General features: G+C 41.2%; 1 protein-coding gene and 1 pseudogene across 6 annotated transcripts in view; both read left to right on the top strand.

Moving 5' to 3' along the window:
- The window catches only part of OSBPL1A (oxysterol binding protein like 1A), a 233523-nt gene extending 216277 nt beyond the window's left edge, over window positions 1–17246 (top strand). For 5 of the 6 annotated variants that reach the window (XM_058438552.1, XM_032152622.2, XM_032152626.2 and 2 more), the window contains 8 exons: window positions 1100–1282; window positions 6826–6933; window positions 7814–7903; window positions 8859–8985; window positions 11874–11990; window positions 12617–12740; window positions 14151–14241; window positions 16020–16162. In XM_058438552.1, the coding sequence (XP_058294535.1) occupies window positions 1100–1282; window positions 6826–6933; window positions 7814–7903; window positions 8859–8985; window positions 11874–11990; window positions 12617–12740; window positions 14151–14241; window positions 16020–16122 (943 nt within the window). In that variant the 3' untranslated portion in view covers window positions 16123–16162. Of the gene's footprint in view, window positions 1–1099; window positions 1283–6825; window positions 6934–7813; window positions 7904–8858; window positions 8986–11873; window positions 11991–12616; window positions 12741–14150; window positions 14242–16019 lie in introns of all 6 variants that reach the window. The other variant, XM_032152621.2, reaches the window with a different exon arrangement.
- On the top strand, window positions 8689–8807 carry LOC116469927 (5S ribosomal RNA; annotated as a pseudogene).
- Window positions 17247–17562: the final 316 nt, after the last annotated feature.

Raw genomic sequence — 17562 nt, forward strand, 5'->3', positions numbered from 1 at the left:
TAATCGTTTAAAGTTTATTAGCTGGGTCGTGGTGGCACAGGCCTATAGTCCCAGCTACTTGAGAGGCTGAGGCAGCAGGATCTCTTGAGCCCAGGAGCTCTGGGCTGTAGTGCACTATGCTGGCCAGGTGTCTGCACTAAGTTTGGCATGAATATGGTGACCTCCCAGGAGAGGGAGGTCAGAAATGGAGCAGGTCAAAACTCCTGTGCTGGTCAGTGGGGGGTTGCACCCGTCATTAGCCACTGCGCTCCAGCCTGGGCAACAGTGAGGCCCTCTTATATCTCTTTATTAAAAAATATAAATACAATATATTAGCATAAGTATATATTGTTTGCATAAAGCCAATGACTACATCTGTAAGTGCAGTTCTGTTTGCTTGAGCTAGCCTGTGTCTTGTTTACATATGATTAAGGGACTTTATTTGGCTTTAGTTTTTCTATGTGTTCCTCCTCTTCTCTGCACAAGTTTTGATCTCATTCCCTAGATGTTTGAAAGTGGACACACTGGATTTCTCTATTTTAATATAAAAGGAATGATATGTTTTAAATTTACATGACTGATATTTTTTCATGCAAATCATTCAAATTCATCTGGGAGTTCTTTATTTTAATTTGTTCAAGTAGCTAGCATTACAACATTGGATTTGGTGGTTTGGGTTGCATTTGTATAATTTCTCATATATTAAGTTGTTTCACTGCAATGAGAATAAAGAATTGTTGGCTGGGCGCTGTGGCTCACGCCTGTAATCCCAGCACTTTGGGAGGCCGAGGCGGGTTGATCACGATGTCAGGAGTTCGAAACCAACCTGGCCAACATGGTGAAACCCCGTCTCTACTAAAAATACAAAAATTAGCCAGGTGTGGTGGTGCGTGCCTGTAATCCCAATTACTCGGAAGGCTGAGGGAGGAGAATTGCTTGAACCCGGGAGGCAGGGGTTGCAGTGAGCCAAGATCACGCCACTGCTCCAGCCTGAATGACAGAACGAGATTTTGTGTCAACAACAACAAAAGAATTGTTTACTTTGAAAGGGCAATTATGTACATGTTTAATGATAGAGTTAATTATAATGTTGCTTTTTTTTTTTTTTTTAAATCTTAAGAGATGACCTTGGATTTAGACTCATCTCCGAACAGGTCAGCCATCACCCACCAATCAGTGCATTTCATGCTGAAGGATTAAACAATGACTTCATCTTTCATGGCTCAATCTATCCCAAACTGAAATTCTGGGGGAAGAGTGTAGAAGCAGAACCCAAAGGAACCATCACCTTGGAGCTCCTTGAGTGAGTTCTAATCAAGCCATTACACTCTTTTCATGTAGACCTGCCTGTAAGTGCAGACATGCACACTCAGCTGACCTTACTGTTCAAAAGCTGGAGAAAAAGAAACAGCTTTCATACAGTGCAAACTGTCTACCTCTATGTAAAAGAATTTGAGAAACATGGCAGTAGCCATTGCTAATTAATCTGGGTGTGTGTAAATAGTTTAACTTGATGTTTGACTCTGGTGTTTGGATCTATTTTAAGATCGATGGAGTTAATTGCTTCATGGTAGTTCTTATGAAACATGCTTTATATCCTTGTGCCAATGTTTTGTTTACAGATCTTTCAAAATGAATTCACTCTGATAAATAATGAAATGACAATTGTGTGGCACATGTTAGGCATTAAATTGAGAGTTCTCTTCTTTTGCAAGATTAGCTTTAAATCCACAGTTAATTCCAGTTAGAACAGAGTAAGCATACGATACCCTATCTCTTTAACACTGATTACAGCTAGATAACCCGGACAGAAGACAAAGCAACAACCCAAAGACTCTGAAAAGCAGATAGTAGCAGGCAGACTGGGGAGAGAATTCAAAACCTGAACACCAATATGGCAGTGAGTTTACTGGTTTTATATATTTCTCCCAAATCTCCTGGCTTAGAATCAGAGCAGCAAATTGCAGAACTGGGGATTGGAGGCAGACCGAAAAAGTTCTAAGAGTAACTCTTTCTTTCTAATTAAAGGACCTAGGATACCCTTGCAGGAAGTAGAGAATAGGGGAAATCCTGTTTTAATTTTGTCTCACAGCCTTGCCCCAAAGCAAGCACTAGGATCTGTAGCTACACTCCTGCTGCGATGGTGGCTGTGGCAATCACACACGTGCCTCAAACTCAGAGTCCTTCTCTTTGGCCAGAGAAACTGAGTAAAGGAACCCCTGGGGTCCAAAGAGTGTGAGAGAATTCCTGTTACTTGTTTCTCTTTCTTTTCCTTTACCCCTTTGCCCCAGAGGAAGACCTAGTTGTGGGAGATACAAGACAGAGCAGAGAGGCTCAAACCCCAGCTTGCCAGCTGGAGGGGAGAGAAAGCGCCCCCTGGTGTCTAAGAGTGTTGGGGAACCACAAAGAGGAGGGAGCTCAAGAAAGGGGTCCCCTAAAGCTGCATGATGAGTTCCTAAGCTCATCCCTACACGCATGCATTGAAATGACCCAGAAGGGTACACAAGGGCCTCAGGATCTGAAATGCTGTGTGGCCTGAGAGCCAGGTCCCTGGATGGCTATCGAGAGGTAGATCTGAGCAGCACTACAGAGGCTTTGAAAACTAAACTGACACTGGAATCAAAGCCCACAGGAGGGGAGTCAGGACTTCTGGCCTGAAACTCTGTTAATTGCCTCCTAAAACAAAATTTTTATCAGTATTCTCTAGAAGAGGTTAAGGGGACAGAGTCTTATAAATATTCAGGTGTGCAGAATACAATCCAAAATCATTCAGCATACCAAGCAACAGGAAAATCTCAACAAACTAAAATAGAAAAAGACATTTTAGCTAAAAAAAAAAAAAGTATTTTTGGAAATTTTAGTACTAAAAATATAGTAATAGCTTATAATAACTGGGATAGGCTTAATGGCAGAATGCAAATGTCAAAATATGTACAGGATGTGTATGTTGAAAACTACAAGATACTGTTGAAAGTAATCAAGGATTACCTGAGTAATGCAGAGACACACTGTGTCTCGATATATTTGGAAGCCTCAATTATAGTTAAGATGTCGGTTCACCCCTCACTGATCTATAAAAAATCTGTATGAACACAATCCAAATCAAAATCCCAAGATGATTTTTAATAGATACAGAGAAGTTGATTCTAAGTTACAAATTCTAAGTTTGCATGGAAAGGCAAATGACATAGAACAGCCAAAATAATTTTGAAAAGGAAGAACAGAATTGATGGACTCCCACTACCCAATTTTAAGACTTAACTCTAAAGCTGTTGTAATCAAAACAGTGTGGTGATGGCCAAACTATACACAAAGTATAGATTAATGGGGAAGAGAATCCAGAAATTGACCTGCAGAAATGTGGTCAGTTGATTTTTGACAAAGGTGCAAAGGCAATACAGCTAAGAAGAATAGTCCTTTCCACAGACAACCATCTGTGCTATGGAGACAGTTGGACATCTGTATGTTAAAAAATGAACCTCAAGCTAGACCTCACGCCTTTTACAAAAATCAGCTCAAAATAGATCATTTACATAAAATGTAAAACAAAGGGTTTTGGAAGAAAACATAGGAGAAACTCTTACAACTTTGGATTAGGCAAAGAACTCTTATGGATATGATACCAAAATTATAACCCATAAAAGACAAAAAGTGATAAATTAGATTTTATTAAATTAAAAACCTTATATTGAAAGATACTGTTCAGAGAATGAAAAGATAAGCTATAGAATAGTAAAAATTATTTGCAAATCGTATAGCCAGCAAAAGACTTGTAGCCACGATATATAAAGAATTCTTAAAACTCAACAATAAGATATGATAAGGTCAGGCACAGTGACTCATGCCTGTAATCCCAGCACTTTGGGAGGCTGAAGTGGGAGGATCACTTGAGCCCAGGAGTTAGAGACCAGCCTGGGCAACATAGTGGATCCTTGTCTCTACTGAAAGATTTTAAAAATAGCCAGGTTTGGTGACATGCACCTATAGTCCCAGTTACTTGGGAGGCTCAGGGGGGAGGATCTCTCAAGCCCAGGAGTTCGAGGCTACAGTGAGCCATGATTGCACCACTGTACTCCAGCCTGGGCAACAGAGTGAGACCCTGTCTCTGGAACAACAACAACAAAACAGAACAATAAAAAATTATTTTGCCCAATAAAAAATTGGGCAAAAAATGTGAATAGATACTTCATATATATATATATATATATATATATGGCAAATAAGCACATGAAAAGATGCTGTCAGCTGATTGTAGTGGCTCACACCTATAATTCCAGTTACTTAGGAGGCTGAGGCAGGAGAATTGCTTGAGGCCAGGAGTTCAAGACCAGCCTAGGCAACATAGTGAAACTCTGTCTCTAAAAAAATAAAATAAAATAAATCTAGCCAGGCATGGGGACACATGCCTATAGTCATAGCTACTAGGGGAGCTAAGGCAGGAGGGTTGCTTGAGCCGAGGAGTTCAAGGCTGCAGTGAGCTATGATCCACCACTGCACTCCATCCTAGATAGTAGAATAAGACCTCATCTCTAAAAAAAAATAAAAATTTAAAAAGATGTTCAACAGCATCAGTTATTAGAGAACTACAGAGTTAAAACCACAGTGAGCTATCCTATTTTTACCTATTACAATTTATATTTATACCTATTACAATGTCTAAAATCAAAATAATTGTAAACATTGACAATACCAAGTGCTGACAAGGATGTGGAGGAGCTAGAAATCTCATACAGGTTGAGTATCCCTTTTTAAAAATATACCAAAAGTGTTTTGGATTTTGAATATTTTCAGATTTTGTAATATTTGCAATATACCCACCGGTTTAGCATCTCAAATCCAAAATTCCCAAATCTGAAATGTTCCAGTGAGCATTTCCTTTGAATGTCATGTCAGTGCTCAAAAAGTGTCAGATTTTGGAGCATTTCAGATGTCCAAGTTTTGAATTTGGAATGCTCAGCCTGTGTATTGTTGGTGTTGGAATGTAAAATGGTAGAGCCACCCTGGAGAACAGTTTGGCAGTTCCTGTATAGTTAACCTTGTGTTTACCACGACTTAGCAATACTACGCCTAGGTATTTACCTTAGAGAAATGGAAACTTACGTTCATCCCAAAACCTGTATACAAATGTTTACAGTAGCGTTATTCATCATCACCAAAAACTGAAAACAGCCCACGTGCCCTTCAGTGGGTGAATGGTCACACAAACTGTGGCATAGCTATACAGCGGAATCCTACTCAGCACAAAGATTGATACGTAGAACAACACAGATGAATGTCAGGTGCATTATACAAATTGAAGTTGCTAATCTCAAAAGGTAATCTACATTTATATGACATCTGGAAAAGGAAAAACTATTGCAATGGAGAACAGATCAGTTGTTGGGGATCAGGAATGAGTTGGAGATCCAGGGATTAGGAGTGGAGAAAGGTTTGACTACCAGGAGAAGCACGAGTGAAGTCTTTGTGGGTGGAGGAGTTGTTTAGGATTCTGATTGTGTTAGTGGTGGTTATACAGATCTGTACAAGCATAAACCTGAGTACCAACAAAAATGAATTTTACCTTATGTAAATTAAAAGACACATATCTAAGGACGAATATATGAAGGTGCAGCGGTGGCTCACACCTGTAATCCCAGCACTTTGGGAGGCCGAGGTGGGTGGATCACCTGAGGTCAGGAGTTCGAGACCAGCCTGGCCAACATGGCGAAACCCTGTATCTACTAAAAATAAATTAGCTGGGTGTGGTGGCACATGCCTGTAGTCCCAGCTACTTGGGAGGCTGAGGCAGGAGAATCGCTTGAACCCGAGAGGTGAAGGTTGCAATGAGCCGAGATCGTGCCACTGCACTCCAGCCTGGGTGACAGAGTGAGACTCTGTCTCAAAAAAAATAAAAAATAATAATAAAGCTTTTTCTTTTTTCTTTAACTTTTATTTTAGGTTTGGGGGTACATGTGCAGGTTTGTTCTGTTGGTAAACTGTTGTCATGGGAGTTTGTTGTACAGATTATTTCATCACCCAGGTACTAAGCCTAGTACCCAATAGTTATTTTTTCTGATCCTCTCCCTCCTCTGAACCTCCATCCTGAGGTACGCCCCAGTGTCTGTTCATCCCTTCTTTGTGTCCATGAGTTCACATCATTCAGCTCCCACTTATAAATGAGAACATGTGGTATTTGGTTTTCTGTTCCTGTGTTAGTTTGCTAAGGATAATGGCCTTTAGCTCCTCCATATTCCCAGAAAAGACATGATCTTGTTCTTTTTTATGGCTGCGTAGTATTCCGTGGTGTATGTGTGCCACATTTTCTTTATCCAGTCTATCATTGGTGGGCATTTAGGTTGATTCCATGTCTTTGCTATTGTGAACAGTGCTGCAGTGAACATTCCCATGCATGTATCTTTATGGTAGAATGATGTCTATTCCTCTGGGTATATAGGATTATAAAACTGGAGTTTATTCACATAGATGAGTTTTTTCCTTTGGTGAGCTGGAGGGTACTTTCTCTAGAAAGTGCTAAATAGACTTTTTATTTTCTGTCTCTACTTTATCTTTTTTTAATGTTTCATGACACTTTTGAATGCTTAAAATGATTATGTACGTAGTTTATTTGGAGTTTAGTGGAAGTATAGAATTTTTTCTTAAGCTGTTACTCCCTTTTAAGAAACAAGAATGGGCAAATGATCCCAATTTTACGGTGAGTTAACATCAATAGAATTTTTAAAGTCTTAGAACTTAGTTATCTCGAGCAGCCTGGTTTGTTATTCTGAGTAATGGCATTTGGAGTAAGTGTACTTTTTAAACAAAGTAATACCTCTCACTTATGTTTCTGGGTTTGGTTTTGTTTTTTAGACACAATGAGGCATATACGTGGACAAATCCCACCTGCTGTGTGCATAATATCATTGTGGGTAAACTGTGGATCGAACAGTACGGCAATGTGGAAATCATAAACCACAAGTAAGGCACTTCGTCCATTCCTTTAGTTTTCATCAAGCAGTTTTAGTGGACTTCAGTTTTTTTTGTTTTGTTTGTTTTTAAAGAAAAGCTCTAGAACAGGCTGATGAAAATTTAAGAATCAGGCAATATAGTCCAGGTGTGGTGGCTCATGCCTGTAATCCTAGCACTTTGGTAGGCTGAGGCGGGTGGATCATGAGGTCAGGAGTTTGAGACCAGCCTGGCCAAGATGGTGAAACTGTGTCTCTACTAAAAATATAAAAATTAGCCAGGTGTAGTGGCGGGCACCTGTAATCCCAGCTACTCAGGAGGCTGAGGCAGGAGAACTGCTTGAACCCAGGAGTTGGAGGTTGCACTGAGCAGAGATCATGCCACTGCACTCTAGCCTGGGCGACAGAGCAAGACTGCATCTCAAAAAAAAAAAAAAAAAAAAGAAAGAAATCAGGCAATATAACCAACTCTTGAATGACTAGAAGCCCTTTTATTTAATAAAGAGGGTTCATTAAAGTCTCTGATTAAGGAAGACTGGGTGAACCCAGCTTCCACAGCTTCTGTGAACCTTAATTCCAATCTCAGCTCATTTTGCTTCCTTTGTTTAGTGGGGGCCAGGGAGACAGGGCATAGGAGTTACTAGAAAGAACTGGGCTCCCATTCTACTTTGTGACCTTAGGCAAGTCATGTATTCTTTCTGCACCTCACATACCTTTTCTTTATGGTGGGAAGATTACCAGTCGAGGATTAATCATTATCACTTTAGTATGGAGCCTGGCACACAGAGAAAATCCGTAAACAGTAGCTACTGCTAGAAAAGTGATCACAGTTATTTTCCTCTGCTGCTGCTTTGCTAATAAGTGATAATCTGAACTTAATATTTTCTTTATAGGACTGGGGACAAATGTGTATTGAATTTTAAGCCATGTGGCCTTTTTGGTAAGGAATTACACAAAGTTGAAGGCTACATTCAAGATAAAAGGTAAAATTTCCATTTTAAATGTTGAATAGTATAGATTTTATTCACTAGATAAAATGTCGGTATTAAAATACATTGTCGGCTGGGCGCAAAGTGCTGTAATCCCAGCACTTTGGGAGGCTGAGGTGGGCAGATCACGAGGTCAGGTTCAAGACCAGCCTGGCCAACATAGTGAAACCGCATCTCTACTAAAAATACAAAAAAATTAGCCAGGCATGGTGGTGGGCACCTGTAATCCCAGCTACTTGGGAGGCTGAGGCAGGAGAATTGCTTGAACCTGGGAGGCAGAGGTTGCAGTGAGGCGAGATCGCACCACCACACTCCAGCCCAGGTGACAGCGAGACTCCATCTAAAAAAAAACAAAAAAACAAAAAAAGTTTCTATAACCTAGGAAACAAGCATTCTAATAAGTTGAAAAATCTTTCTTCTACAAGGAAGTTTATTTCATTAAAGAACCTGATTTGGTTGAGCACAGTGGCTCACGCCTGTATTCCCAGCACTTTGGGAGGCTGAGTGGGGAGGATTGCTTGCAGCCAGTTCGAGACCAGCCTGGATAACATAGTGAGACCCTGTCTCTACAAAAAAAACTTTTTTTTAATTAGGCAGGCGTGGTGGCGCATGCCTGTGGACCCAGTTACTCTGGAGGCTGAGGTGGGAGGAACCCTTGAGCCCAGGAGGTTGAGGCTACAATGAGCCATGATTATACTACTGTACTCCAGCCTGAGTGACAGAGTGAGACTCTGTGAGTTGTACACACCTTTATAGTAATATTCAATTGCAGCAAAACAGTCTATGGCCATGCCACCCTGAACACGCCTGATCTCATCTGCTCTTGGAAGCTAAGCAGGGTCAAGCCTGGTTAGTACTTGGATAGGAGACCACCTGGGAATACCAGGTGCTGTCAGCTTTAAAAAAACAAACCCTGGTTTGTTAACTAAACATCAGTTTTTCTTGACAGCAAAAAGAAGCTCTGTGCCCTCTATGGGAAGTGGACTGAATGTTTATACAGTGTTGACCCTGCCACATTTGATGCTTACAAAAAAAATGATAAGAAAAATACAGAAGAGAAGAAGAACAGCAAACAGGTGAACATCCTGTAAGGTGGTATCGAAGGAATAACTGGATTCTTCAATGTGTACTAATCCTTTTGCAGTTGGCCTGTTCTAGGGTCACAGTTTTGACTTTCTTCTGCCTTGTTGCTAATGCATATGTCACTTTTCTCTTTTTAATGATCAGACATTTGCTTTAACAAGTACTCGGCATAGCCTTGTATAGGATGTGGACACCTATCGGTTTTTTAACTGTGGAGCAGTTATATGTGGAGCTTTGCTTTAATTCACATAGCTGTGGAATGTTGGAGTTCATCTTAATGAAACAAATTTTCTTTTCCTCCTGTTTATGTGCATCGAAAGTTGAAATTGTTGAAGATTTAAAATTTCCTCCAAAATTCTCTCTGACATTTTCATGCTTATCATCAGTTTTGTTGCCTTGTTCCTTATCATGAAATTACTGAAGTTAAGACTGTCGTAGTTAAAGGAGTCATCCCTGGGCTGCTTTCCTCTTCTTACTAAACTTCCTTCTTTGTGGGACAGTTAAATCCCAGCAGGGGAGGCACGTACGTGGCTTCTTGTCACGTGGTCCCAAGCAGGCTCCAGTGGTTAGCGAACTCCTGCCCCTTCCCTCCAGGCATAAATGCTCGAGGACTGCACCTCTTTGGACAGGAAATATTTGAGGACGGATTCCTTTCCAGTAACCAAGATAATGGTTCCAAGCGCAAACTCTGGGTTAGAATCTTAGCCCCACCGGTGATGAGCAGTACAAGCCGAGATTTCTCATCTCTCTGCCTCAGTGCCTTCATTTGTAACACGGGCACTATAATAGCACCTACCTGTTAATTGAGTTAACAAACGTAATGGGCTCAGAATAGTATCTGCTCATAGTAAAGACTGATAAAGTCATTTCTGCCAAAAGTACTTCCTCAGACTGGCATCTTGAGCATCATCTGCGAGCTCATTAGAAATGCAGGCGGCCCAGCTTCACCTCAGACCTACTGAAGACCAGTCTCTGGGGCTCTTTAGCGTTTCTTATGCATGTGAACGTTCAGGAAGCCCTAAGATCCCTCAAAAGCAGAAGGTGTATTTATGAGTGACTTTCTTTTTAGACGGAGTTAGCCTTGCTCCCAAAGTGAAAAGAGGTTTATTAAACGGCCGGAGCATTCTGCTTTCCTGTGGCTGGGGCTGTTTCTTTCTTTCTTTGTTTCCCTTCAGCTGTGTGTGCACAGTTCTGCTTCCCTCTTTATATCCCGTGTTCCTGCCCACGGGAACTGCACCGACGGTGCTCCACAGCCAGCAGGAAACTGACGGGGCTGAGAAGGGCATGTCCGGGATTCTGGGACCCCCGGCACAAACTCCTTGGCGGCAGCTCCTGCTAATAGGAGGCACCTTGACAAAGACAACCTCCCCAACACGCTTGCCTTCCAACCTCTTCACAGAGTGGGGATGGCCAAGAATGTTGGTGAAATTCCAGAGAACATTCCTTATACTCCCTAAATTCCCAGTCAGTCTGTGAAAAAGTGCTTTTTTTTCCCCCTTGGAGAGAGCAGGTATTCTCACACATCCACTGCTTTTCTGGTCTCTCTCATTCCTGTGTTCCTGTCATCTGCCTACCATGGATTTCTGATGTTCCTGAACACAGACGCTGCGGGAAGTTTGTGTCATTAGCGTTGTCACCTCTGTGCTATTTCGTAAACTGTACACTCACTGAATGTGTCTCAGCCAGTATTCTAGATTTGTTCACTGTGTGATGCTGGGACTATGACTTACCCTTCCAAAGCCTTCATTCCATATGTCTAAAAAGTGGTCGTGACCTCTCCTCGAGGGGTTGTTGCATAAAGACCACATACATAGAGCACTAGCATAGCTGGGGCCGCGGGGAGGGGAGCCTGAGGAAACGCTGGCTCCCTGTGTTTCATCTAATGAAAAATTCTCTTTTCCTCAGATATATTCAGGATCCCTCCTGGTTTTGTGCCATTGATAGGTTTAGTTGCTTCCCCAAGAATGTGACCTTTTGTTGTTCTCAGATTGTTCCTCTCTAGTGTGTGAGCTCCACGAAAGTCAGGTAGTGATGGTACTTCTCTAGCACCCTAGTGGCTGGGCCTCCAGTAGTTCCTTAGTAGATACTCACATGATGCTTTGGGAGGCTGAGGCAGGAGGATTGCTTGAACCCAGGAGTTGGAGGTTACAGTGAGCTGTGATTGCACCACTGTACTTCAACCTAGGCAACAGAGCAAGACCTTATCTCAAAAATATTAAAAATAAATACTCAAATGAATTATTTTGTCTTTAAAAAGGAAACAGCCTTAAAAACATGAAACCCTATAGGAAAGAGTGATGATGATAATGACTTAAATGCGGATAACACTAAGTGGCACAACACACGAAGCTTGTGAGACTCTTAGCACCCACTTGGGCATTCAGCAGGTATCCGTTGGCTTCCCACACTGTGTTCAAAGTAAGGATATAAGAATTAGAAAGTCACAGTGTCCCTGCCCTGATGTAGTTTACATTCTAGTGGTGTGCAATAAACGATGGTTTACAATTTATTAGTGTATATGTATTTTCCTAAGGACAGGGATATGTTCTAAGAAATCCTTAGGTGATTTCATCATTGTGCGAACCTCATACAGTGTACTTACACAAACTTAGATCGTGTATGTATTTTTATGTATATCTCTTTTTTCATGTGGAAAGCCAAAAGTCCTAACACCATTACTGAGTATCGGTCATTTCCCTTACTTGATCTGCAGTGCCAATATCAAATGCCATATAGCAGATTTCTATACATGCTCCGCTGTAACCTTAGGGGACTGCCATCATATTTACAGCCTGTTGTTGACTGAAAATGTCATTACGTGGTGCTTGACCGTATCTTAAAACTTGCTACTTAAATTTTGTTCATTGGTTGGTTTTTCTAGTTGAGCACCTCTGAGGAGTCGGATGAAATGCCAATGCCGGATTCTGAAAGTGTATTCATTATCCCTGGAAGTGTTCTTCTATGGCGAATAGCCCCACGGCCTCCAAATTCTGCCCAGGTGAGACTGGGCTTGCTGGCTGTGGCCTCACTGTCTGTGTTCAGCATTGTGGCACTCTTTCCTGGCACGTGCAGGGTCAGCCCAGGCAGCATGGAGACAGGCAGGTTGGCATCCTGAGCCCCCACTGGCTCCCGGGTGCTCCCTTCTTGCCTGAGCTCAGCACGTCATAAGTGCATCATGCGGTCCATCCCTCTGGCATCTGGCTGGGAGGATGTGTTGGGTTAGCACTTCACTGGGGCTTCTTTAATAACTACTTAGCGGTAAAACCGGTCCTTATTAAATAGAAGCTGGTGCAGCCTAGTCAGTACCAGCCCTCCAGACCCAGCAAGGAATGATTTTAATGAAGATAAAAGAATGTTGATTTTTGCTTAGAGTTCTATTTAAAGTTGATCATGATAGAGAATATTTATTCTGCAAAGCCTGCTTTGAGATTTTTTTGAGAGATACCCACAGATGGTGCAGATTTTGGTGAAAACATTTAGATATGTGTGATCTGAGAAAGACTGACCATTGTTACCACGAAAGGGAGGGGGTCATTGTCAAGTCAACCCTCTTCTACTTTCAGGACATTTCATTTTGCGTTATGCCTTGGCATATTTTAATTTCATCTTTTTGCTTCTTTTCAGATGTATAATTTTACTAGTTTTGCAATGGTTTTGAATGAAGTAGACAAAGACATGGAGAGTGTGATTCCCAAGACAGACTGCAGGTTACGGCCTGACATCAGAGCCATGGAAAATGGAGAGATAGGTAACTAGCATGTGCCGAAGCCACCAGTGAAGACTCATTTCTCGGGGGATGATGCTTTGTTTTATTCCTGGTGATTGTTAGCATCACTGGGGTACTAGCATTTTTAGTCTCTCTTAGAGATTAAGTTTGAGTTAACATTCAATTTAAATTCAGTAACTTTTATTTTAAATTTGGAAATCTGAGCAGACCTTATTAGCTCATATTATTGTGGTAATACTCCCCTGAGAATTTAATATACTGGAGATGGCCAGAGGCATATTCCGACTAATTAAGTCACTGTCTACTTCAGGCACCTTGTCAGCCTCAGAGGAGAGTGTGGCCTCCCCTTGGTTAATTATAACTTAAATGTTTTTGTGTGTTGGTATAAGTAGGTGTATATACTTATGTAGTATGTGGGATATTTTGATACAGGCATACAATATGTAATAATCACATCAGGGTAAATGGGGTATCAATTACAACATTTTTTTCTTTTTTATACAGTCTTGCTCTGTGTCCCAGGCTGGAGTGCAGTGGTGCAATCTTGGCTCACTGCAACCTCCACCTCCTGGGTTCAAGCTATTCTTGTGCCTCAGCCTCCTGAGTAACTGGGACTACAGGCACGTGCCATCACACCCGGCTAATTTTTGTATTTTTAGTGGAAATGGGGTTTCACCCTGTTGGCCAGGCTGGTCTTGGACCTTCTGACCTCAGGTGATCCGCCCACCTTAGACTCCCAAAGTGTTGGGATTACAGGCGTGAGCCACTGTACCCAGCCCATTTTTATCTTATAGTGTTAAATTTCTTCTAACTCAGTGGTTCTCAAAAGGGGGACATTTTTCCCCCCAAGGAGACATGTAGCAAAGTCGGAAGACTTTGGTTGTCACTTCTTAGGAGGGACTACTGGCATCTGCAGGCCAGGGATGCTGCTAAACATCCTCTCCCACACTAGGCAGCCTCTTATGATAGAGCCATCACATCTAACATGTCATAGTGCCACAGTGGAGAAAAAGTGAGACACAGCAACAGTATTTTGGAAGACAGTTTAAATTTCTTAAGAATGGCATCTGAAGGAGCTTTGTGAGGTCTCACTAAGAATTTAGAATAATTTCACATTTATTTAGTTTTTACACCCAGTTTTTCACTGAAGAATTTTAACACAGTTGTTTTGGCCTTAAGAATAAACAGGTTGTTCTTGGCAAGGTTGTTAAGAGCATAGGCTGTCAAAGAGATGCTGCGTCTGTGATACCAGCTCTGCCTCTTACTAGCCCAGGTATCTGTTACAATTTTTGCTTGATATTTGACTGGTATTTGTGTTCTAATAAAAGGGAGATACATGTAGATGGTTCTTTTGTGAAGTTCTTGTGCTTAATACTGTGCCTGGCATCCTTTATGTAGTGTTAATGGTTTGTATTGATGTTCTTATTTTAGATCAAGCTAGTGAAGAAAAAAAACGACTTGAGGAAAAACAAAGAGCAGCCCGCAAAAACAGGTCCAAGTCAGAAGAGGACTGGAAGACGAGGTGCGTGCCTGAGTCAGGGGGTGTGGCTGAGCCCTCAGGCAGGCTACTGTGTGCAGACGAGGCAGGGATGCCAGACACTGTGACCCCAGAGCAAGGGCCTATCTAACACAAACCCTGCAGAGTTGTCCCAGGCCTGAAAAAAAGTTATTTCCACTGACTTTTATCCATTCATCCATTGATGGACACAGGTTGATTCCGTATCTTTGTTATTGTGAATCGTGCTGTTATAAACATAGGGATGCAGGTATCCCTTTGATAAATTGACTTCCTTTCCTTTGGATACCCAGTAGTGGGAGTGCCGGATCCTATGGTAGTTAAGTTTTTTTAAGAAATCTCAGGCCAGGCGCAGTGGCTCACGTTTGTAATCCCAGCACTTTGGGAGGCCGAGGCAGGTGGATCACGAGGTCAGGAGATCGAGTCCATCTTGGCTAACATGGTGAAACCCCATCTCTACTAAAAATACAAAAAATTAGCCGAGCATGGTGGCAGGCGCCTGTAGTCCCAGATACTCAGGAGGCTGAGGCAGGAGAATGACGTGAACCCGGGAGGTGGAGCTTGCAGTGAGCCGAGATCGCGCCACTGCACTCCAGCCTGGGAGACAGAACAAGACTCCGTCTCAAAAAAAAAAAAAAAAACCCCCAAAAATCTCCATACTGTTTTCCATAATGGCTGTACTAATTTATATTTTCACTACCAGTGTATGAGCTCGCTTTTCTCTGCATCCTCGCCAGCGTGTTTTTCTTTTTAATAATTGCCATCCTAACTGGTGTAAGATGATAATCTTGTGGGTTTTATTCACATTTCCCTCATAATTAGTGATGTTGAGCATTTTCTCATATCCTGGTGCCTATTTGTATGTCTTCAGAAATGTCTATTCATGTCTTTTGGATTATGTGTAGCATGGTATATTAGAAAAATCATGGTCTTTAACCTTAAACCTAAATTTGTCATCAGTTACTAGGTTGGGCAGGTTATTTAACTGCTTAGACATTCAGCTTCTCATCTGTAAAATGGAGGTTTAAGAGTTTGAGGCCAGGCGCGGTGGCTCACACCTGTAATCCCAGCACTTTGGGAGGCCGAGGTGGGTGGATCACGAGGTCAGGAATTCGAGGCCAGCCTGACCAATGTGGAGAAACCCTGTCTCTACTAAAAATACAAAATTAGCTGGGTGTGGTGGTGCATGCCTGTAATCCCAGCTACTGGGGAGGCTGAGGCAGGAGAATCGCTTTCACCCGGGGGGGCAGAGGTTGCAGTGAGCTGAGATTGCACCATTGCACTCCAGCCTGGGCAACAACAGCAAAACTGCTTCTCAAAGAAAAAAAAAAGAGTTTGAAGGGCATTTACACTGAACCAGTGCCTTACATACTGCTGTGCGTATGCTGTAAATGTTAATTTCGTTATCCTAATTTATTCCCAACTACTTAAAAAAATGCCTTGTTGTGGAAAATCAGACCCAGGCTAGTGGGTAAACCGGTTAGACAAATACATTGTTTTGAACCAACCTATTAGAAGACCCTGCTTCTGTCAAGTAGCTTGCTAGATTCTGGTGGGAAATCCATATGCCTTTTGCATGTTATCATTACCCCTTTTGGAATATTATTCCACAGACCTGTTCCCTACCTAAGCAGAAAAACAGCATCATCACTTCAGCATCTCTTTAGAAATCCCTCACTCACAGAATGAGTTGCTGCAATAGAAAAATACTGCAAGCTAGTGAAGAAACAGCCTGTGATTTTCCACAGTTTCCCCTGTAAGTCTTGGCCTTTTTCTTTTAACAGGTGGTTCCATCAAGGTCCTAATCCCTACAATGGAGCACAGGACTGGATTTACTCTGGCAGCTACTGGGACAGAAATTACTTCAATTTGCCTGACATTTATTAAAATGCATACAAGTCAGGGTGTCTGGCTAATCTACAAATAAGTCTTAAACCTATGTTTTTAAATTTTTTTCCCTTGGTTTCTACTTATCTTTAAAAAAGAAAAAGAAAAAACACTCATGAGATAACTGCATTTCACCCAACAAAAGCAAGGTATAAAGTGATATTGGTGATGAAAGTCTTAGGAAAAACGCATAATTTTGCTATAAAACGTACTTATTTGGAATACTATTTTATATAGAGGTAAGAGAAAACTGCTGGGGAATATGCTTTTTATGGTTGCTGTTGCCATATTTACTGAAGGTTTATACCTAAATGTAACTTTAGCTTTATGGAACTATATAGTAATCCCAAATCAAGTTATTTTGAATATTTTTATGCTGTCATGCTTGAATGTTTTAGATGTAACCTTTGACATATTTAGAACTCTCCTCCTATACAATGTTTATTGCTCAAATGTAGAGGTTATGTCATTTTATAAAGACTCCCTTGATAAGATGGCTTTTATTCATACTAATCCTCCCAATCTTCCAAGAAGAAAAAAAAATGCCTGAATAATCAGAATAGATATTTCTGATTTGAAAATTCTAAAGAATTAAACTGGAAAAGTATTTCGTTTACTTAGTGCTCTGAATTTACTTTTACAGTTTTCTGCAGTCAGTATCATTAAAATGTTTGTTTACATTTGAACTGAAAATATGTATAAAATCTAGCAATTCACAAAAATGCCCTAGAAATATAGATTTTAATCACTATTACATAATGACAAACCTTGTTAAATGCTTCCACTTCCAGTGGCAAATGCCACTAGAGAAATTAAGTTGCACTCATGTATGTAAGTATAAAACGATATAAAAGGAGGTCTTGTGCATTTCAAGTTTGCAAGGTACCTGTGTACTTAAAATATGTGTGGAGACCTACTGTACAGTAGTTTTGCCCCTTTAATTGGGGCACATTAATCTTAAATCTTATAGTATTTATCCACCCAAACCCCAGACTGAGATACTGCTCCCAGGGGCCTTAGGTAGCTGCCAGTCCATGATTTTAATTGCTGTCTTGAAGTTAACAAGTGTTATAATGAAATAATCTACCTGATGCTAAATAAAGGCTTTAGAATGTTCCCCAAAAGTGTGGTTTCTTTTAAAATTTCAAATATACTAATGTTGCCACTTAATACTATCCTAAATTGTTAGAAGTGTCCTAAGAAAGAAGTCCTTGTGGTACCATAGCTCCCAGGGCCAAGGAGATAACCAGTTACCTGGCATGCATAGTGGTAAGTAGGCATTTAGCATTCAGTTAATCTCTGGATAGACACAGCATAGAGAGGTGCTACTGTATTCATTCGGTGTGAATCTCAAATGCAGAATCAAGTGGTTAGAAAATTTGTTACTAGATCTGTTTGTTAGAGTGGGAATGGTTTAAAAGTATATACATAGGAGTTGGA

This window comes from Hylobates moloch, unplaced genomic scaffold, assembly GCF_009828535.3.
Source record: "Hylobates moloch isolate HMO894 unplaced genomic scaffold, HMol_V3 SCAFFOLD_5, whole genome shotgun sequence".
In the NCBI taxonomy this organism is placed as follows: domain Eukaryota; kingdom Metazoa; phylum Chordata; class Mammalia; order Primates; family Hylobatidae; genus Hylobates; species Hylobates moloch.